The 23,974-nt window shown below is 38.9% G+C and overlaps 1 protein-coding gene across 1 annotated transcript; it reads right to left on the bottom strand.

Annotated features, from left to right (window-relative positions):
* Positions 1–230: 230 nt before the first annotated feature.
* LOC146170322 (atrial natriuretic peptide receptor 1-like) lies at positions 231–23,660 on the bottom strand. The gene is made up of 11 exons (XM_083388264.1): positions 23,556–23,660; positions 19,164–19,309; positions 17,380–17,576; positions 14,841–14,996; positions 11,129–11,312; positions 6,765–6,936; positions 6,099–6,260; positions 3,104–3,234; positions 2,118–2,263; positions 1,254–1,348; positions 231–884 (listed from the first exon to the last, which is right to left on the bottom strand). Exons 1-11 carry the CDS (start codon positions 23,616–23,618, stop codon positions 231–233), a joined length of 2,106 nt encoding a protein of 701 aa, XP_083244390.1. The 5' UTR covers positions 23,619–23,660.
* Positions 23,661–23,974: the final 314 nt, after the last annotated feature.

The raw sequence follows: 23,974 nt of genomic DNA, 5'->3' as shown, positions 1-23,974 counted from the left end.
AGACGCCGCCGAAAAACAAAGTCACGATTGCGCAATAATTACACTTGCCCGGCGAACGCGCGCAAAACAAAAACCAACTCTTCAATATTATATTACTCGGTCTGCGTTGGCGCACACAGTACACGTGGCGTTTGGCCTGGAATGGACGGGAGTAAAAACGACAACGAGGTTGCATAGATAAAACAGCAATGGGCACGCGGGAAGTCAACATCAACAGCAGCAGAATTCAGTCACACTTTGTCGGTCGCGTTTAAAGCGTCTTCTTCGGGCGAGCATGCGCCGTTATCGAAAGCCAAATAGATGCCGCTGTCCCTGCCCAGCGACAGCCGCTCAGCCGTGACTTGTTCGGCTCCGTGGGTCTGCTGGGCGCCCAGTTTTCGAACGCGACGTGCGGCGTCCGGGGGACCACAGGCTTCCTTGCTTTCCGTTTCGCATTCCGGCTCAAATGGCCGGTAGCCTGGACTTGGGCTGCCGGGTACAAAGGGCAGGCCTGGCAGCACTAGAGTAGGCCTTACAGTCATACCGTTGCGCCGCTGTTTGTGCTGGTTAGCGTTGACCGAGGCGCGATAACGCGGTGGCGCGGTGTAGAGGTTCGAGCGGGCGATCGTTGGAACTTGCGCCATGCCGCAGACGCTTTGGCTCTGGCGCATTGCTTGCTGTTGTTGCGGTTTTTCGTTTTCGAAGGTGAACACCGCGTCGATAGCGCCCTCTGGTGTGCATGCGGCCGAGCTGTTGAGTGACGATCCTGTTGACGCCATCCGCAGCTTGGTAGGGCTGTCAACGCCACTGTCGCGTAGCGGCAACGTCACTGCTGCGGTCGCACCGTTTTCGTCTACTCGCGGCGTCTCACCCGTCAGCCACCAGGTGTCGCGCTCACCGATGCCCTGCGCAATGAAAAATATATTATATTAAAAAAAATAAAAAATAAAAAAATAAAAAAAGTAAACAAAAATATTACATTTTAGACTTGTAAAATGGCGTTTTGTGCACTTTTATAGGTTTATATTTAAGAGCCTATAGTGCTTACCATACAAATTGGACAAATAAAAAAAAGATAACAAACTTTAAGAACTACTGATCTAGAGACAAAATACAAAGTTACCAACTGTGTATAAAAAAGTTGTTCCTAAAAATGGCAGTCGCCTTCTGTTATGTAACTATACATCAGCTGCGAAGTTGAAATCGACTACATTCTGCTGGCATTTTTCTTCTATGCTTGCACGGGCATTAGACAATAAAGCCTTTTTCCTTACCTTTAATACGACGCTGTCTTTTCGCTTGGTTAACTGAAAAGTGCCGAATTGATCGAGGATTTCCTTTGTAGTTGACGAGACGTGTAATTGAAACTCTGTGGATTAACGAAGTTGTTTAACGTTTTTGAACCAAAGTTTATCAATTACAATAGAAAAGTCTTAAAAAAGTATGGAGAAAAACCATCGAGATATCGCATTTATATCCAGGTTATAATTTCCTATTATGCATTACTTTATTATTGCTTCAAACACACGAGGGCTCAATCATCTTAGCCCTTTAATTTAGTTCGGTATTATGGCATGAAAAGCTCTTCAGTAACCGATAGGTTTTTTCTAGAGCGCTTGGTGGAATCTTGTGCTTTTCGTAGAACAGAAACGCGATCAGATATTTTGTTTTCATCGGTTTAATTAAAGTTTATTTTGATTTACACAGGTATGTTGATTTCAGGTGATTTACTTGTACAGAAATCGACAAAAAATATTCACTCTTTAAAAACATTAACCCTCGTTTTCCCGAGTGGTTCAAACTTTGCCTTGTTCAAGTAAAGTTACGTCGTGTTGGTTTGTGTTTTTTCACGTCAAAATTATATGCTTGTAGCAAAATTAACGGCGCTGGTCTAGAATCCTACCACCTTTATTTTAACACTAACGAAACGAGTTGTCAAAGTTAAAGTTGCAGGAAGGCATAAACATGCAAGGATAAATATAATAATATCACTTTACCCACCCAAACCGAAACTCTCACCCTAACCCAAATGTTGTTAGCAATATAAACCCCCGGACGAAAGTATATTAGGATTCTAGACCAGCGCCAAATTAACTCCTAGTAAACAGGTTAAATTAAACGTCAAATAACGGTCATACCTTTTCCGTTTTGCTCCATTCGCGCTGCGGTGTTGACAGTGTCACCGAACAAACAGTACCTCGGCATCTTTAGTCCCACAACACCCGCCACCACCGAACCCGTGTGAATTCCAACGCGCAGACGCAACTTAGTGACCGGCATGTTCCTAAAAAAGTGCGGCAAGGATGTTAGGCTTGATTTTAGACTTGGGCTTTCATTACAAATTTGAAATGCTTTAGCAACGAGTTTTACGTTTTTTGACTTATGAAAGGGATTTTTGATGCTAGAAATCACTATATTTATGTCAAACGGTTTATAAGTTATAGAATTTCAATGTTCCTGAAAAAGTGCGGTAATGTTAAGCTTGATTTTAACTTGGACTTTCACAACAAAACTCGAAATACTTCAGCAGCGAGTTTCCAGTTTTTTCTCACTTATTAAAGTAATTTTTGATGTTAATTATCACTATATTTATGGTAACCGATTTTAAACTTTAAATTTATAAGCCATAGAATTTCAATTTTTCAAATTTATTATCTGTATATAGTTATTTTGAATAACTTTCGAAAATCACTTTTGGTGTGGTTTTTCGTAGCGCTTCAGTGCATTTTTGTTTTGTAAATCCTGAAACTCTGATTTCCCGATTTTGAAGGTTACACTTTTGTTGGATAGAAAAACACATGTTATTTTCAAAAGTACAGTCGTGGTGTTGATTAAGGAGCCACAAATCAGTTAAACCAAAAAATATTTTTTTAGTCAGTGTTTCCACCAGAATTGCTGCTTTACTTTGAACGTAATTGATATTTTTTTTAATTATCGTAAGTTCTGACGTTATTGTTCTGCTCAGCTAAAATTATATCTATTTATTCAAATATGAAAAGTAAAGTCCCCGTAGCAGAGTTTTCTAGGGTTGCCATGTTTTGCGCCAGGTATTTATACTTGACAATTTAGACGTGGTCACTTTTCAGATTGGGTTTCTTTTCGTGTAAAGCTTTGGTATACTCACTGTATCTCGAAGTGGTTGGTAACTTTGTCGAGCAGTTTCAGAGCCATCCTCGCAATTTCCCTGGCGTGAAGGTTTCCGTTGCGATCCGGCAGACCTGACGCCACCATGTAAGCATCGCCGATCGTTTCAACCTGACGAAAACACCATTTTTAAGATCATAGTTTATCGCTCATCCTTTTCTTCTGTGTTGGGAATACGGCGACAAGTTTTAGCTTATGTTATGCTTGTAGAAAACAGATGACTTCGATTTGCTTCGGTTTCTGAACGAAGATGACAGTAACGTACGTTTCCATGTCTGCTTAGCAAGCTTTGAATCGAAAATGTTTGAATTGCAAGCTGCTTTACACAAGTGTTTGGCCATTTAGTCGATGACTCATTTAGAAAATAATCAAGCTTGTGGAGCCAAAATATTTTCGGTAGCAAAAAAAGTAGGCGAACCACTCCTTTTAAGCAATGACGGTTAAAACATTTTAGTCTTTCTTGTCTAATAGGGAAAGGTCTAGAATCCTACCACAGCGTTAAATCAACTATTAAAGCAACGCACATTATTTGGGTTAGGGTGTCGATTAGTGTTTTGGTGACGGTTGGTCAAGTATTATGATTATTTAATATTATTACATATTCTATACCCAAACCCAAATGCTAACCCGCACCCTAACCCAAATAATGTTCGTTGTGGTAAGATTCTAGACCAGTGCCTATTTTCCTATTAGGCAAGAAAGAGTTAGTCCCGGTAAAATGCTTTTATTATCATTGCATAAATAAAGGGTGTGGTTCTCCAACTTGTTTTGCAAACGGAGCTCACTAAAAAAATTAAAACAGTCGCTCAACAGATTCTGCAAAACAAATCGCAATTCTAACTTGACAGTCACCCTCAGTACACGGGATTGCATCAAGAAAATAACATAATTGTACCAGTTATTGAATTTTATATCTTTCCCAGTTATTGTGTTTTATTCTCCGTTCGAAAACATGTTTTGTTAAATACAAATTTCCACGGAACACTTAATATAATATATGGAAGCGCATTGTTATACAGTTTGGGAAACACTGCTTTAAATGTTATATATAAAAATATAAAAGCTTTTGAGAAAAATCTATACTGCATGTTGTAATATTGGAGATTACATAATTTGTCTTGAGGTTATCATATCAAACGTAGATTGCATTATTACTTCACGTTATTGTAGGTGCCAACGCCACCTTTAGATTTTACCACTTAACATGGACGATTTTTTTATCTGGTGGGCAATTTGTTTCTGCATTGCTGAAAGAGACAGAAGCAGTCTGGCAACTATATACGACTTTAACTTATAAGGTGTTGAGGCCGACATTTGGCTGCAAGGTTCAAGCAAATTTTAAATATCTCACATTGAATGCAAAATTGTAAATGGATGCTATGACTCAAATTCCACTCGAAACTTGATCACTAAATTGCGGTACAGCGCAAAACTGACAAGAAAAATGGACCGAAATGGGTTAAAGGCGACCGACCGTAAGACGCATCTGAGTTACTTTTGGTTTCCGTGCGTAAGCCGCGACCGCGTGGCACTTACGCCGTGGTTCTTACGCGAATATCACAGCCTCGTTGTGGCGAACTAGGCCTATATACAGCGCACTTTGTTTCACGCGCGCACGCCGAAACACTTGTTTTCTTAATAATTAAGGTGTAACAAATTGTTCCCAAGAACTGCAAAGGTTAATCGGTCGATTACAGTTTGTTTTATCGACGCCCGTTTGCCCGTTTAATGTTGGTTTAAAGTTCAGGGCTGTCACGGCGCAGGCGTCGATAGCAATAAAATGCTCGCCCCGCAAAGGATCGATACGTCAGTTTTGAAGTGGCGAACTTTCGTCCCTGTTAAAGCGCGTGGCCTGATGGATAATTTATCTGGATTTGCAAATTGAGAGCGGTTTCGTTGGTTGCTTTCAAATGGGAGTTTTTGCAATACGTTTTAACATTTTTGTCGATTTACCAACAGAAAGCACCGGGAGAATAAATTTGGAAAAAATTTGCCTCAATAAATTTTGCAAAAAAAATTTGCCTCAAAAATTGCAAAAAAAAAATACAAAAAAAAATAGTCTAATAAGTAATAAGATGTTTTTATTCGTTTCTACATTATTGAAAGAATAACTTATAAAGGCTTGATGCGTTAGTGCTAACTGCTTTAATTATTTAGGTCGTTTTGTCAAAAAAGGACAATTTGTAAAATTTGTTAACATAGGTTCGTCATGTTTTTTACCGCGTCGTATTGCCAAAAATCTATAAGATTATGGGTTCTATTAGGATTAACAGTGAGCTTGCTAAACCGCATTCTGTTTCTGTTTTATTAACATTGTTTTGTACTTATTCTATTTGAATAAGGAATCCACTTGTTTAAGCCTTTTCGTTTTTTAATAAATTCCTGTACGTGTACACTGATAAAGACTTCAGTATCGGATCGGATCTATTAGTTTGCAGGTCCCATTTGTCCTTTGAAATGCTTAAATCGGTTTCTTAACACGCTTATAGTGCCCCTAAATAAGTGGTTTCCAACCGGGGTGTCGTGTCTAAAGCTAATCAGTGGCCAGGGATTTTTAAATTACTTTGGATTCTAATTGTTGCTATTGAAAGCTTGTTTATACAATTTGTGGTGGAGTGCAACAAATACAGAATGTTTTTTCTGCCTTGCACGCAGTTGATGTGTACAGTTTTAAGTTACTTTTTTTTACATGTCGACATGTCAGCCACTTGTCGAAAGTGTTAATGAGGGTGTCGCGAAATCTATATATATTATAAAATGTTCCGATAGTCCCAAAAAGATGGGAATCACTGCCCCAAACCTTTCCAAACTAAAGACTGAAACAAACCAGAAATACACTGTAGTTAATTTTTAAATAACGCAATTATTGTTCGCATAGGGTCACTAGTTCTGCGTGTGCCCTTTTACGTAACAACTGTAAAAAAGGTCACTACGATTCCTGGATAAAATATAAAATAAAGGCGTCTTAATGTTACCTTGTAAACGTCGAACTCCTCAATTGTTTGGTCGAACATGGTATAAAGGTCATTGAGCATGTTCACCACCTCCAGTGGCTTGCTGTTGTGGCAGATCTCAGAGAAACCGACGATATCACTGAAGTAGACCGTTACGCTCTCAAAGTATTCCGACTTGACGTCCTGTGTGACGTAACAGTTGGCTTTAGTGTCGTTTAAATGTTTTTTCGAGTTTGCAAATTTCGCCAATTGTACCTGTCTTTCGATAACCCTGTGAAAACTGTTCCAGATTTAAAAAGTGTAGGGCGTCGTAACCTTAGCGTTTTCATTTTACCGCAAAGTGGCATTATAGAGCAACTATAGCTTCGAACAAAATTTGATGCCGCCGAAGTCTAAAATTTAGAGTCTGTAAGGCAACACTACTTAAAATTCCGTTTTCCCGTTAACCCCTATCGAGTATTATATAGAACACTGCGCCATTTTCGTTGACATGTATGCCTAACTTTTTTATATTAAATATACCAGCACTGTTGTTAAACATTAGGGGTGTATGCAGAACAGCGTGTCTCAAATTATCAATACGATATTGAACAAGGCATTTCTGACGTATTTTGATGAAACGATATCACACTCACAAAAAAAAAAACTTGCAATTGCAACGAATTAAATGACTGAAAGCGCGCATACCGTGTTGAGTTTGAGTCGCTCAGCAACTGGACGCGGCAACATCTGGTAGAGCAGACTGTCGGATCGCTCCTTTTCCCTTTTGTACTGCTCCGTCTTCTCCTCAACTTGCTCTTCAAGCCGGTCGCTGTATTGTTGCAGGCGCTGCAGGAGGTTGTCCACCAGGTTCGAGTCTCTGCGGAACATAACGCATTAGCTATAGGGACCAGTCAAACATGCACAGTTGCACACACATATGTATGTTGACAACTGTGAACTAGCTCTTCTGAAGCTGCTTTTTGACCAACTATTACGGCTTGCGTATCATTAGTTTACCAAAAGCCATTCACCGAAAGATGACTGAACGAATCTGTCTATGAATGATGCAAGCAAGGCAGGTTAAAAAAACAACTAGCCTGAAGTGAGGTAAGAACTAAAGACCTCCGGTCCCGGTATGACCGGACACTCTACGGTTACATGCGCGTTTTGAAATATTGTGCGTGGTCCCATACAGACTGTTTAGAAAAAATGAAAGTTTCCCGAATTTTCGCGGACCGCTTCTGTTCAGTCTTGAAAGACGCGAACCAAGTTTTTTCCCTCAGAAAAACACGCACAAAGTCCAAGAAAATTCACCCCATAAAGCAAAGAAAATGCCTTAAAACTAACTTAAGGTGAGATTTTATATCACGACCTCGGCCATTATGAGAACGTTGCTGTACCAACTATTAGTTGCGCCGAAGGAAAGGATATTTAATCCACTTCTTTGAAAAGCATTTTGTGGTTGAAATAATAACACATTGAACGCACGACGAAACGAGCCTAAATACAGGCGTTTAAAAATAATTTTTGCCACGTATCCAAGCTTCGCCTGCCGTATGCTTAGTCACGACGCCGCCAGTCGCCGCAGTAAAGAGGCATCCTCTATGTCCTATACAGGAGGATCCTTTTTTGTCGCAAGAGGCTAAATTCCAACCGCAGTCTGTCAGGCGACCGTCAATTTCGTTCTTTTTTGAAGCGATCCCGAAACCAACAATTACATCGTATGTCGACGATTCCGAAAAAAGATTGTACGCGAAACAGCAGGGCTATGGTACCGGCCTTGGAACGCAAAGCTGCCGCGCGAATCGGGAGAAAGTCTTGCGGATCGCGTGCCAGCCAGAAATGGGTGCGACCCGAGTCAAGTGGGTTGAAATGCGAAAAATATTTACGGCGGCCCAAAAGGCTTGTTGAACGCTTAACAATTGACCGGAGCGCACTACGACCGTATGTCCAGCGGTGTCCAGCGCCTGTAGGCGCAAGTTTTCGATGTTAAGTTTAAGTACTGCGAACGACTGAAGTCGGTAGGAGAAGCCCTATTTTTAAAGCCCTATTTTTAAACGGAATTAAAGGAAACCTGTTTCAGCACCCGAAAGCTTGGTTGAGTAACGTAATTTTTAAATATTTAAGCAGGAGTTTGGCGACCTCCGTCGCTACAAAAAGTCGACGCACATGTGGTTTTCGCGTTATTTCCAAGCGTTGCTCGCGTTGATAAACCGAAACGTGATTAAAAAATTGGATTGCGAGCGTCCTTGAGGAGACTGCGCTGGCCGTGAACGCAGACGCGACACGAAAACAGGTTTTTGGAATCATGTAATCCGGCGTGTAGGCGCCCGATGAGGCCCAAAACACTTGTAGCTTCTTTGTTCGGCTGTCGCAAGACAAAGTGAGACGTTCCATCACTTTTGCGACTCAACGCGCGACGTTCGGAGCGATTTTCCTGCGCACTTGTAAAATCTTCCCCGCCCAAAGCCAAGAGCAAGCATCAAGCAAGCAGCGAGCGATTTCTCCAGGGCAAACCACGCTCGGCCATGATGCCAGTCGTGCTGCGGTAAAAGCGTACACGAGGCCAACCAGCCTTACCGCTGCCTTAGCTATTGGCAGAATTGGACAACTAGATTTATTTTCGTATTTTAAAATTAGATTAGAATTAGATCATTTTCGGTTTTCTCAAATTGGATTTAAATTAGGGCCACCGAACTTAAAAAAAAACGAATTTGAACTAGAATTACCTTTAATTATTCACAATCAATTTCATTTAAATCGCGAATTATTCTAATAGGAATGTGAATGGTAAATATGTTTGCCCTATTTTTTTTGCCTATTAGAATGTAGCATATGCTATTGAGAGTGTAAGTATGGTCCATAAGTCGTTCCAACCAAAGAGTTTTAGTTTAAATTATTGGTTTTGACTAAGAGACTGAAAAAGCCGTTGTACCATTTTAGACAAAGCAGACAAATTAGCATTTTCGGTGAAAAAATTTAGATTAGAATTATAGCCCACCAGCAATTCACAAATTTGATTAGACCAAGACTGGCTTTTGGAGCACTTGAAAGCACCGCGCCTTTGAACCGGCCCAGCGACATAACTCGTCTTTGTGCCAGTGATAATTGCCAGGTGCTGGCAGCGGCCAAAATAGCCTCGTTCGTTGGTGAGAACACAGCTCCGATTTTCAGCGCGCTTCTGTCGATATATGCAGCTTGTTTTCGGCACAGATTAAAACAGCGACGCCCGTAATTTGGACAAGTGTGGTTGGGTTCGACTGTTGTGACCGTGGACCCACCCGCTCCTTTAATGGACCCGCCCAAAAGCCGGTGGTGGCCGTGGTCGTGTTACAAATAATCGCCGGTCAACGATCAAGTATCCGATCCAAGAAACAAATCAAACAAACCCGGAATCTTAACTCGCCCTACATGGCGACTTCGGGCTCAAAAAAGGGTTCCACGCCAAAGTTTACTTTCAATGGCTGGGGCCCCACACCCCTTAAAATCACCTTGACGTGTTTTATATTTTTTGATACAATCTGTATAGTCGCTCAATGAAAAAATGTTCATTGGGCCACAGTTTCCTGTTTGCGATTCAATTTCGACACTAATGTTCATTATGAATAATACAATGGCCATAAAAACTAATCAAAATATAAAATTTCAGCCCTAATTGCCGGTGGTTAAATTTCCGTCAACGATCCAGTATTCCGATCCAAGAAACAAATCCGGAATCTCAACTCTCTCTGAACTCCCTGGAGAATGTACGCGGAAAATATCCAGTACTACTGGAGCTCCCGGCTTTCCGCTTAAGATAACTTGGCAAGAAATCAAATGTCAAAGTGGCGTGATTTTTGGGCGTGGTTGTGACACGTGGAGAACTAAGTGACTCTTAATCTTGTTGGTAAATTCAATCATGGCGTAACAAAAAGGTGTATAGTTTAATTTAATCACTGGTCAACGTGTGATGATTGCTCACATTTGCTTCTAAACTGCGGATATTCCAAACTTTTACCGCACTGTTCTTCAAAGACTCTGGAAAACTTCAGTTGGTATATGAAAGGTCGAAAAGATTTACTTTTCTCCTCATGTAACTTGAATTAAAATCACTTACAGATTCGGGAAAATGTTAAAACGTTTAAAAACCTCACGTGTTCATCTTAACCTTGTACTTGCAAAATCACACAATATCGCCACGTAATTACACTCTATAGCAGGGGTCGGCAACTTTTTTACACTGCGGACCGGTTTAAAACTAAAATTTTGTCGCGGACCGGCCTTAAAAAAAACAAATGTTCTGTAAAGGAAATTTATAACAACTTTTTTCAATGTCCCAATTAAAATGCATGCGTTTTTTCGAAAATTTTCTGTCTGAACATCAACATTGCTTATAAACATTGTTTGCATGATTTAATTCTATTGCACTTTAGGGTGAACACGCTTGAACATCAAAAAACATTATATATGGCCCGTTTTCGATATATGGTACGTACGAGTAGTTAGATTTTACAATAAAAAAATCGGGTTTTGATCAAAATGTCATCTGGAAACCCTGCTACGGACCGGTAATGAACTCCTCGCGGACCGGCTATTGCCGACCACTGCTCTAGAGTCTCTCTATACTTGTTCATGTTTGTATTAGGAAAACAAAATTTGTGGTGTCCTACATCGTATCCCTAAAATAATTAAGATAGTCATTGTCCCAAGTTCGAGGCGTCCAAACCCAGGCCTTCGAACCCAGGCCTTTAAATCACTGATTTCCATACTTTTTAAGCCAAGGAAAACAAACTATAACTAAGAACTAAAAAAATTCTAATATAAAAAGTTAGATAGTTTACCAAATATAAAATAAATATCAGTAAAGGGTTGAAAGACTTTCTTAGCATTCACGTAGTTTTTCCTAGCGTTCATCTATTATCCTGGAACTGATCTATTTTTTAGCACTCATTTATTTGTTAGCATTTATCTACTATTTTGGTGCTAAGGTAACCAGCACAAATGCTATACTGGTCCCCGAAATGCTAACACTCTTGGACCATGCACCCTGGCTAAAATAGGCATACAAAAAACCAAATATCTCGACTCACTTTTGAAGTATGGCTGCGGTGTCGTAGATCTCATTGAAGGCCGGGCGATCTTTGGGTCGCTCCGACCAGCATCTCCGCAAAGTCTTCCTCCAGATCGAGTTGATCACCACATCGTCGTCGTCGTCAAGACACGGCCGGAACCATTCCGCCTCCGACTTGGGCGCCGAAACGCGCTGGACGATTTCTGGAAGGGCAAAGTTCGTGTGAAACTTGTTTGAAATGAGGCTCTAGGACAGTGGTTCTCAAACTTTTTTAGAAAAATTGCGCAACGGTCCCTCGGCAACTTTTTAAATTGCTCACGGTCCCTTAAAAAGATACACAAAATAACATTTGTTTTTAATAGTATCAATGGGATGGGTGCACTTGCTTATTTGCTATCAGCTCGGCTATGTTACCTCTTACGAATCACTTTTTTTGTGCGAAGCAATCACGAACAGTTTTAAAATCGTGACCGTACAGCCCACAGTGACAGCGCAGCAAGCTGTAAAAACGTAACTCTCATTAGCACAATGCAATATTATGACGTCACAATGGACAATTCAAATCAAAGTGTACAATAATGTGAATGAACAACTAATCAGCTTGCTATGGAAAAGTAAGTTTCCTAAATTTTTTTGCACAAGAGGATTTCTTCTTCAGGAGCGTCGGTTTGATTTTTTGTTAGGTGCTTCGCTTCGCTACTACCGTGGTTGCAAAATTTGTATTTGATAAACGTACTTGGGTGAGCATTTTTTAACTCGAAATCACGAATTGCCTTTATTGATCTGTTCTAACTAATCAACTTAAATGTTGACTTTATGTTTGCTGCAAAGGCTTTCTAACGCTAAAACAAATTTTACAATAATACTTTTAACAAAAATCAAACCTTGCGTGGTTTAAATTCACTAATTTATTATTGTTATTTCCTTGACTAGTAACGTTATTTGGCATCGGACGGCCGTCCTTTCAGCCCAATAAATATCGCGTATCGACTTTCCTTGCCGCAGTAAATTTCGAAGTAATCCCAAGCAAGATTAAATGAAGTTCTGCACTTGTTTATTTGCTATCATTTATGTGTTAGCAGAATCCTTTGTTATTTAAAATAGAATTCTGATTATCCCGGTCAATTTCGAATTTTTAATGATGCAATAATGCGGATGCTGCCATAGAAAGCAAACGGTAGATAGAATTCAGAGCTCGTCGGACGCTGTCGCGTAATTAGACGCCTTTCCTTTGTAGCACGTTGGTAGCTGGCGCGGTTTCGAACTTGGCCAATCGTTTGTTTATCGCGGCGCAGTTTTTGCGGACCGATCAAGTGTCTAATTGCGCTCGATTTATAAGCGGTATCTGAGGAACGGCGCCGGAACCGTGTGGGCTTAACTACGCTTAAACGGGCCAGCTGGCGCGAGCCGTTTTCCTGTTATTTGTTTCGGCGCGATTACAGCTTTAAACTTGGCACGAGCCAAAGCGGTGATTTCACTGGGAATTTCCTTCATGGAACAAAGCGGTTTTCTTTGCGCCTGATGAATACACACTCGGGCTAACAAGTCTTTGCTCTTGGCTTGAGAGGATGTTCGCTTTGTTTGAAGGTAAATGTCCTTTAATTGTTTGTTTGTTTTGGTCGGTACGTGCGAAGTAGAACAACGGTGTTTTCAAAGTAGAACAACCAACGCAGTTTTTCTTGGTAAAATGCTTTCCTTGCCTATGTAGGTTATAGGTTACGTGGATATTTTGGCATATTTTAATTCTAATTTAAAACAAAATCAAAGTAAACTGTAAATGTAAGCGTGTTGATAAATTTGAGGTCACTTATTTAAGCTTGCTATAGGCATACACCTGGCAGGGATACGATGGACACTTTATGTTTTAGACGGAGAAGCATTTTATTCATGTAGAGTTAAGAGAATAAATCTTACGAGGTTTATCGTGAATAACTAATAACTCTTTATTTGTGCTACAATGCGAACACAGTAGCAAAGTAGCAATTTTGTCGCTTTATAAGAAATGTGCCTTCAGTGATATGTCATTATCCTGACGCTCGGTTATACAGTAGCAAAAGGATCAACGAAGAACCCCAAAATAGTTATCGAGTAAGTTGACCCTGAATAAAACCCCTAAACACACCGTTCTATACTTTACCAGATCAACGTCAGAATAAAACACAATTCGGAATAAGACCAAAATAGTACTAATACCTGTCCTATAGTCGTAGTACCGTTTAAATCGGAATAAGTCCCAGATCCGTCGGAAGAAGACCTAAATGTTGAAAATCAGGCCTAAATAACACTGTAACTAACCCCAAACCCCACCCCTAAGTACATCACTAACTCCCATAATAAGTTTAATCTAAACCAGGGATGTCCATTGTCCAACCTGCGGTCCGACTGATGTTTACGTGCGCCCAAGGTAATAGATTTGAATATTGTTTTAAAATGGTTGATTTTGTTTTAAATTTGAGAAAAACTAAAACAACTAAACGCAAACTTTTATATTCACTAATTAATCCTTTGCATAAAATGAAAAAATAATCACAATTATTCGAGGAATTATATCATGACACTTTAAAGTGCCAGAAATCTTCAAACAGGTTCTAACTAAAAGTTTTGTTGTTTTACTTAAGCTAACGAAAGTTTAACCAAACTGAGACAAATTTTAAATTTCCCCTTTGGCATATTTCTAGGCTTCAAATGATAATCTATCGACATCAATATAAAAAACGATATTTTGCCAAAAAATAAATAAAATGTCTCTCGTTCGATTTCGAAATTTAAATCTGTGTGACATATTAGATCTCGTTAAGGTGACGTGCGTTTTTAATCGGGCGCTTTTGCACTTCATATTCCACTCTCAATGAAACAACAACGACCACGCAAATTAGCGCGCCCGACAATGTCCATCTACTTAGGAAGAGCGCCTCAAATTTAATGAGCTGGGAATCGCATTTTCGCAGATTTCTTCCCCGGTCATCATTAGCTCGAAAAAAGCGCGACAAATAGTCTTTTTATTTTAACCACAGCGAAAAGAATCAGACCCCGTTTATTAACTATGGCTTTATATCCATTGGACATATTTAACAAAGCTGGAGTAAAACAGTACCTCTTTTACCTGCTAATATTGTACTAAATTGTAATAAAAACAAAGTTATAAAGAAACGATTGTTTATAAGGTAGAGCTATACAAAACAGGCCAGTGGCGGAAAAATGTGCAAAAAACTTGTTGAAAAAATATAATCTGGCTTTTAAACAGAGCCTATATACGGGGTCCAGTTGAATTGTTCTGAAATGCAATCCAAAACTAAATTTCGATAAAATTATAAACTGTTTGACAATTTATGAAAGCTCACTACAGCTTTCGTTGCATAAATATTTATACTTCGATAATGAATTGCAAAGCCAAAAATGTCGAGTAGATCGACATTATCTCGATTATTAAGACGTTTTGATACGAACTTGTATCATCTTCTGTTAACGTGACATTAACTGTGACATTAGTCTTAATAATCGAGATGATGTCGATCTGCTCGACCATTTTGGCTTTGCAAGTCATTATCAAGCTACATTACAGATCCCTGCATAGTGGACCCAAGTATATTTATATTTCCTTGGTTTTATATTTATATTTCCGTCGTGTTAAACGCATACCTTCTGGAAAGCATTCTTTTTGTTGAAAAAAAAAACAGTCTGGCTCTCAAACAGAGTCTATATATATATTTGTATTTCCTTGGCACACATACCTTCAGGAGAGTATTCGTCTTCGCGTCGATAGAAGGGCCCGCGCTGATAAAGGATTTCCTGCGCAATTATGGCGAAGCTGTAAACATCCCCCTTCTGGCTGCCTTCGTTGGGGGGGATAATTGACCGGAGCAGCTCGGGCGCAGTCCAAAGCTTTTCTGGAAGGAAAGGAATGCAACTATAAGCGCATATGTGTCATCAGGTTTCGAGGGTAATTAGTGGCGTTTGGTTCGAGCGCCGATTATTTGGTTTTTCTTTTTGGCTTCAAATGGCCTTCTTTGGGCGGAGATCGCACTTGTCGCTTTGGAAGCGTTTCGAACTATTTCAAAAAAGGAAAACCATAGGTCTAATATCTATTTCTATATACATTAGCCACATTTCAGTTATGTTACGAGATATACAACTATCGGTTCCGAGCCTATAGTAAAAATAGCTGCCCTGACTTCAAAATGAGTTTATAAATAAATGTTAGTTAAATATGAAAATATTTGCTGCAGAAAACGCTACTTGGATAACGCACTTTATCGAAATAAATTTAGCTATTTGAAAGCTGAAAACAGTTTATCCTCTCAACGTTTGTGCCCCTTGCTTACGCTTTAAATAAAATCATATAAATTATCATGAAAACCACAAATTTGAGTTTAAACTTGCGAAAAATTGAAATAATATACCCCCCCAAAAGAACTGCTTTGTGACCTTACAAAAAAGAGTGCCGTTAGGTGCGAGCGCCAATTATTTTGCTTTGGAATCGTTCAACCTATGTTTTCGCTGCGTTTTCCGGCGTTTTGTTAAAGTAGACTCGCAAAGCGGCCCATTGGAATTGGCGCGCACGCTCCGGAAAACAAGCGGACTGCGGCTATTTGTAGATGCAAATTATTGCGGTTGCTTGCGACCGTCAAGGGCCTTGTTATTCCTGGTATGGCGACGCTCTTTGCTGCGCCCTGAACTCGGCGAAGTTCAGGTTTTTTTTTGTCGAATGCCTGGTGATGTGTGTTATATAACGACGCCGAAAATAGGGTAAACCACTTGTTGAGAATTCAGTACAGTTTGTCTTTATATACTACCATCTGATTACGCTATATCAGGTGCAGAAATCGTTACGGTGGTTTACCAATCTTACCTAAAATGCCAAGACCAAATTGGCAAATAACCGGCATTGATACCATTTTATTTATCTCGATATTCTCGGTGTATGAAGGATATAGTTTTGAATTGAGCTAACATTATTAGGGGATGATTTTTCGCCTCATGATTTTTTTTAAGATTGACTCCAAAAAAAGTTGCGTTTCACCTTATATGGAAACTGAAATTAAATTTCGCCCGACTTTGGTGGTACGTTTTGTCTTTTTTTTGTTTAAAAACAAGGAAAATTCCTATAAACGAGTAATTAAGTTTTTGCTATTTTCGAATTAAGGTTGTATTATTAATATCAACCTTTATTAGTTTATATTAAACTCGATTGTGATGCCTATATATACTGGAATAAACGCAAACGTAAATGCATTAGGAGCTTGTCGAATTCGTAATCGTAGCTGGTGATAAAAGCCCATTTGACTATTGCATAACAGCGATAAATTTTGTTTTTTTTATTTGTTATGTTTATTAAAATTATAAGAAAAGCTGTATATTGTGTTCCAAAGTTTATTGGTAGCCACCACGGAAACAAAGTAAAGCTAAAATTAAGGTCGATTTTATCCAATATTATGGCTTTATCATTTTATTGAAATCACACAGAAAACCCGTGCATTGTGTTCCAAAGTACATTTTGCGTTATATTCATGGAATTATCTCCAGCGTTGTATTGACTTAAGTTAAAGAATTGACTTAAATGCACTGAAGTCACTGTTTTTAAATAACTTACTTGACTTAAGTCTTCAGGGCGAAATGACTTTGGTTAAAATTAAGCGTTTTCTTAAATTATTTTGTTCATAAATTGTGCTATTTATCCTAATTTACTTTCTATATGGTGCGTTTTTCTGTTTTTTTAGTTCACTGTTTGCTCATATTGGAACAAGCTTAACAATTCCAATGGTTTAACTTTGTATTTTTATGACAAGGACTTGCCTTGAAATTAACCTGCTCTAAATATCACTTAACTGGGACTTGACTTGGGCAAGTGATGACTTGGACTTGGACTTGACTTGTTATTTATTCAAAATGACCTGACTTGGAATTAAGTTATTTTACAACTGACTTGGCTTGGACTTTAGTCATTTTAAAATGACTTGTTTGCAATACTGATATCATTAAGTCAATTCAAGTCATTACAACAGTGCTGCATGCATTGCCAGACCTAAGTGCCGTGCTTTTCTAATTGTGGTTTCCTAGAGAGTTGTTAAAGGTTCAGATCCTTCCTTCCAACTACTTGGGATTTCTTGTTGTTGTAAAACTATATTTTGTTTTCACATTCTTTGGACCGAAAACAGCAGATTTCTCAGGTCTATCTTCATGACGTCACTTTTATGACGTCAGCTTTAAAAAAATAATGCCCACCCTGGTTCAGACCAACCAAAAAAATAATAAAAGTCTACAAAAACTCACTGTAAAACGGATCTGGCGCCTCTTCCTTGCTTTTTCGCGACCCTTTAAGCCTTTGACCGATGCAGCCGAAGTCAGTGAGTTTTACCATAAACCTGCTGTCTATAAGGCAGTTGGAGGGCTTGAGGTTTCCATGCGATTGAACCGGGCTGCGGTGCAGGTATATCATGCCCTTGATGATGTCGAAAATGAGGGAGTTTCTGAAACGGGATTACGAATAGGATTAGAAACGAAATGAATAGGGTTAGAACTTGTGAAAATATGAATAAGATTAGAACCGAAAGAGAAAAGAAAAAACTGTTAAAACAAAATGCAGTATAGGCAATTTTTTTTACTTAGTCCTGATGGATGCTCAAAGCTAAAAATTGTAACTCAAAGCTAAAATCCAATACACAGCAAATTTGCAAAACACAATTTTATTTTGTTTATTCCACATTATAACTAAGTGTGCGTGAAAGTTTTAATTATAGTTGGTTTCTGTTAGCTAGGGTTGTCCGACAATATTGGATCGAAGCCGATACCTGATAACATGTGGTACACCAGGGTGGTATCGACGTTCCGATAGAAAATTAAAAATGAAGTATGTGCTTTTAAGCGTTTCGGAATTATGACATTTGTTCGCAGGTTTTTCGCCTGATGGTAGCACTCCTACTCCTATAATGTGTTCCGGGTATTTAGTCCCTTATAACTTGCCAACACTCCATAAACCTATTATCACCAGTCAACAACTTGATATGAATACATGCTGCTATCTTGTACCGCATTTTAAATCACCCGCGTTTGTAATTCCCATTTTGTTTGGCTAACTCGGTGTTTCTCAACCCATAAAACTTTATAAACATATTTTATAAAATGACAGCGTTGAGTTTTTAACTTTTTGTCATTTTATAAAATACGTTTTTTTTTCAGTGCATTTTGTTTTTAACAATTTTTCTTTTCTGATAAAAAGTCAAAAACAGAAAACGCTTAAATGTTAAAAAAATTAACCCACTTAAAATAAATTATTATTGAAACGATGAAGTAAAAACTTACAATGCGCTGAACAAACAGTATTTGTCAATACAGTAATTGTGACAGTTTCTTTGCAACAGTTTTACCCAATATTTGTCGCTAAAAATAGTTTGGTATATACTCATATCTAATCTATATTGGAACTTGATTGGTGATTCATGCCCTTAATGTAACGAATATTGATTTAAACGAATCGCATTCCCTAATGCATTGAGATCCCGCTATCTGGGGGATAATCCCATGGGAATTGTCCTGTCACCAAGCATGTCCGTTTTTAATGTAAAAACTCGGGTAAACGAAATATGAAATTTAGAAACTTTCAGCAGTCAAGTTGCCATATTATTATGCAAGTAGGCTATGAAGCTCTGGATATTTTTTTGATATTTTTCAGACAATGAAATTTTATTCTGAAAAGTAGAAAAAAACGAAAAAAAAGGTGGAAAAAACTTTGATCTGAAGAAGCACGGTTGTTTGAAAGCTTGTCAATGAGTTTCATACATTTTGTTGTTAAACAGTGCAACCTGAATTCCTGATTTAGAATTATAAAAATAAACAGCTACCAACAAAGATTTGAATTTAATTGCACAGTAGATAACACCTGATTACCCTATATCGATGCAGAAACCTTTACGTTGTTTACCAACCTTACCTGAAATGAACAAATCGGCAAAGAACTGGCATTATAATCAACTTAGTATCGAAACGTGAATCGATACTCACTCGCTGATAATCTGCGGTTTGAAAACATCTGACACATTCAGTTGCAATATACTCACTTGAATATGTCGTCCCACTCTCGATGATCGCTGAGCAAATCCTGCAGCGATCCCCGCGTGCAATATTCGGTGAGCAGAGTGACGTAGGTGCCTTCGTAGTGAGCCCCGTAGAATTTGCACACGTGCTCGTGCTCCAGCATACAAATCTGGGAAGTGTAAAAGTGTGGTTGACCGCATAGAAAACAGAAAATACGAAATCGAGGCAGGACGCAAATTGTATCAAAGTGCAAAAATTGCTCCATTCGCAAAAAAATAAATGTATAACTCTTTACATTTATTAACTAAACCTAAATAGCAGTTAAAACCAGAAAACATAATTTAAATAAAAAATATGGAAAAACTTTAAGTAAAGTGTTTTTCTAATGTTCTGCGTCAGGGGTCACCAAATTGCCCGTGGGTCAGATGCGATTAATGAAGTTTGACACTAAATTTTAAACTCTGCCCAATATGTTTGGTGACTCGTAGCCCCGATGATTCGATTGACTAACTTGTAAGATTTGTTGTGTATGTATACGATTTTACATAAATCCTCTTTGACATATTGAAATACATGAATATTTATTCGAAACTTCACACAATAATATTTACTTTTGGGTGCTTGCCATTAATTAATTGCAAACGTTGCGTTATCAGCCCTTGATAAAATTAAACAAAAATAGCCGTTTTTAAACGGTGTTATCGGCCGGCAAATTCTGGCTGTTCAAGGGAAATGACTCGTAACCCTGCAGAGTGTACGCGAATTATACTGGTATAGTCAGTACCTGATGGTCGATATTTCACATATTTTTCTCGTTTTCTTTTGCTAAAGGTTGCGACCTTATAAGGCGGCGAGTCGACCCATCAGAGCGTTAGAACAGATTAAGAACTAGAGTGGTTCAAAGTCGAAATTGTCGTAACATTCCTACCACGATGATTTAATTGATATCCTAATGGATTATTGTGCGCGTTCGTAAAGTAACGAAGGCCCTTTTGAAGTATTTCGAAGCGTCTTATTAACTGCTGCTTCTCGCAATAAATTTTGCCTTGAAAATATGATAAACAACTGTGACATGATTTTTGGTTGACAAAGCATGATCCAATCCACCTGTTAGCAGTGTTACTGGATTTACAATGACATCAGCAGTTTATAACCTTCAACAACCATCCAGTGATTTATTCTAATTTTGTGACATTACTTCCCGTTTCCAGGATTTCCCTGTATGTCCAAAATAGGAAACAGTTTGTCGGCTTTGTGACAGCAAAGTTCTATTTCTGGCATTCTTTACCTATATCGTAAACCACTGGGAGTGTATGCAGCTTTAACATCCGCTATTACAAGCGAGATAGTTACCGGCGTTTTATTTTTGGCCCGGTCGTGCACAGTTGCGATTGATAATGTTTATTGTGATTGCTTTTTGTTTATTGCTATATCAGAAACGCCTCGATATTAAAACTAGCGCGTTCGCCTTGTTCGATTTAAGCCAGGTTTCAGGCGAGATTTGGCAAGTTCAAGTGTCGGCCAGTCGACGTATATTGCCTTTTATAGTAGTGAGCTTGCTATAGGTCTCACCCCTACATCATCCTATTATAGGGCGTTCGCCTTATTCGATAGATTTGACAAGTCCAAGTGTCGGCCAGTTGACGTATATAGCCTTTTATAGTATAGGCTTGCTATAGGTCAGCCTCTATGTATTACCCTATTCGGGCATTTGACTTATTCTTGTCTGATAACGGACACAGTAGCACCGAAAAACTTAGTTTAACGAGGGTCTCTCATTGTGTGTCGTATACAGATCAGCTTTTTTGTAGCTAATCGTACCATGTCCATGGCCCCGCTCAAAAGCTGTGGCAAGCTGCCCTGTCCAGCTTGTTTAAGCTCCAGTAAGGGGAGATAGGACGCGTACCGTGTGATAAGAAACTTCTGTCAAAATGCCCATGTAAACACGCCCGTGATAGCAGTGGGTACGGGATGTACTTTTGACAAAACACACGCCCACCTTGCCCACCCAGCGATTGTGTACATTACGTGCGTGGCTCGTTAAACTACTGCGCCTTGTACGAGCAAAGTAACAATGCGAGAAATTGGTTTCGTGGCCTGATAGGTTGGATTGTATCTTTTCCGAGCACTTCTGCCACAAATAGCTGCACAAGATATCAAAAAATCATATTGTTTTAGGAAAATATATTTTCCGACAAGGCCTCTCCTCAATTAGCAAAAAGTTGTTTCATCCAAATCAGCTATGACTGAAAACGCTTATAGCAGTATTTAATCCCACAAATCATAAGACTTGAAAGTGTAAAACACCTAATCAACAAAAAAATTGTACCGTCATTTACCGTAAAAACCCGTGGAACAAGAATAATAAAAATAAATCCATTGTTGCGTCACAAGTTGCTATTTTTACCCACGGCAAACTGCAACCGGCGATTTGACCCAGTTTTGAAATTTGCTCGCTAGTTTCCGCTTCAGCACCCGTTATTTATAATCCCCCTTAAAAAACAAAAAAACGGACCCTATTTTAATTAAAAAGATGAAAAGCATTGCTTCCACACTACTCTTTACAAGATGTTTTTTTAAATTCACCCTATTTAATTGCCCAAGCGATGCTAAAGCAACCCCTTGGTTTTTATTTTATTTTTGTTATTTGAGTGTTTGAGTAACTCATGAATAAGCGTTGGCCTATTTCGACGGTCAGATCTCGACTTGTTTTTCGTTATTTTAGTGGAGTTACTCTTTTATGTTATTTAGTCATACGTTCGCACAATTTACATATAGACATAAAATTTGCATATTGTTTAGTGATTTTTATTTAGTTTTTAGGAGTGTTATAGTATTATTTTTGGAGCGTTATAGTTTATATTACAGATGTTTTTTTATTATAATTTATTATTGTCAACATTTATTATTAGCACAGTACTACATTTCACATTAAAGCGGTGAAAAGATTATTTTATTTATTCAAATTAATTACTGGCGCATTACTGTGAAAACAGGTGACAGTCGAGGACATTTTCAACGGTCTCGCCTTTGAAGCGGGAAAATAAGTTCGGTGTAAAATCGTATGTAAACATAGGCCTCGTGTGACCTCGCCTTAACTTTTGGTGTTTTGTGTGTACGTGGCTTATAACGTTGCCGAAAACAGCTTGCAGCCGGCTATGTCAGCGCTGAGCGCTCGCCGAGAATTAGTATTGTAATTGCACAGTGTTAAATCACGTTGTCCCGGACAGGCAGCCGGTCGTTGCAAGGTCTTACTTAATCGTTGTGGAGAAACAATTCGCTTGGCGTGTCGAAAGGCTTAATGGAAACCGCAGCAGCTCGTATTGGATCGACCATCGCCTGGTCGCCTGTCGATTTCCGATAAAAAGCCGCTTTAACGTTCCGGGAATTGTGCGCGCGAGAGGGCCAGATCAGTTTGCGGGGAATTAACAGTTGATTAAAACCGCCATTTTCGACGGGCTTCTCTTTTTATCGACTGCGCAAAACACACACATTGCTATTCTGAAAAAAAAAACTCGCAGCTCATAGAGTTAAGCGGGATGGCCTTCAGCCCAACCTGTCGCTTCTCGATAGGTGCTATTTTTTATTCTCGTCCGTAGGGCAGTATAGCCGGTAGAACGTTGTTATTGGAACACGTCATGACATTTTTCGTTAACTCTTCCAATGTGAATGTATTTGCATTCAGAATGTTTAAATATTTTGACCCCAAGATCTACTTCAACATTATTATTTTAAATATTTTAACGGTGCATTTTTGCCGTTATTACGTGGCAAATTATTGCCTTTCATAAAACCCCGAGTATTCTCGTTCAATGACCTCCTGTGCCAATTAGCGAATCTGTCCCTAAAATGTACTTTGGTAGAGTATGATGCTAAGGTAATAAATTTTTCACTATACGTAACAAATATGGCCGTTACTGAAAAAATACGGCCTTACGATCCGTTATCAATTTGTTTAGGATCTAATTACCAGATAAGTTTTAAGTATTGCGGTTTGAATCGGCACCGATATATGCGACCTGACAAAGTATACCGCACGTATATTTTATATAGATAGTTTGTGCTGTGAATTGCTAAATGAACATCATCAGACATCCCTCGTTATAATCGTAGTTAAAAAAAGCACATTGGACACTATACAAACAACTTTTCGTACTACAATATTTCCATAAAAAACTAAAACGTTTTTACTAAAACACGCTGAAATAACTGACCTTGTCAATCAATGTCGAAGGAGGTAAGTTTTGCAAAATAGAGTCTGCAACTTGTAATCGTAGTTAAAAAAAGAAAAAAAATATATATAATTTCCAGTGAAAAGATAAAAGGGTGGAAATTTGTGCCTACGTCAATTAGCTATGAATTTCTGACTGAACCAACGTGCATCACACAACCCTCGTTACTCCCACACCCTATACCTGGTCCATGTCGACGATACTTGGCCTCTCCAGCGACATTCGTCTTGATCTTAGGCGTTTCATGGCTACTGTTCGATCCTTGTAAACCCCTGTGTGTGTGTGGTGGTGCTTGGGCCGCTGCTTTCCCGCGTTGTGACGAAAACCGTACAACGCACAGTCTCCGCCGGCCACCTGTGTGAAAAGAGAACGTTAACGAGGCTAATTCAACTGCTTGCTGCTTTTCTTCCATATTAGGGATTAGTATGGTAGAAGCTGGCGACTTGGCTACTATGTGGGACGAAAAATCAGCCAGAAAACTGAAGAAATTGGTGAAAAAAAAATTATGAAAAGGACCAATTATAAAACAAGATCCATTAAAAAAAGATCGTTAGATCCACGGAAAGATGAAGTAGAGTTTTTTTTCGTTAAATCGTATATAT

This window comes from Ascidiella aspersa, chromosome 1 (genome assembly GCF_963924565.1).
Source record: "Ascidiella aspersa chromosome 1, kaAscAspe10.2, whole genome shotgun sequence".
Taxonomy (NCBI): Eukaryota; Metazoa; Chordata; class Ascidiacea; order Phlebobranchia; family Ascidiidae; genus Ascidiella; species Ascidiella aspersa.
The sequence above is the reverse complement of the archived record's forward strand: the minus strand, read 5'-3'. Positions and strand labels throughout refer to the sequence as shown.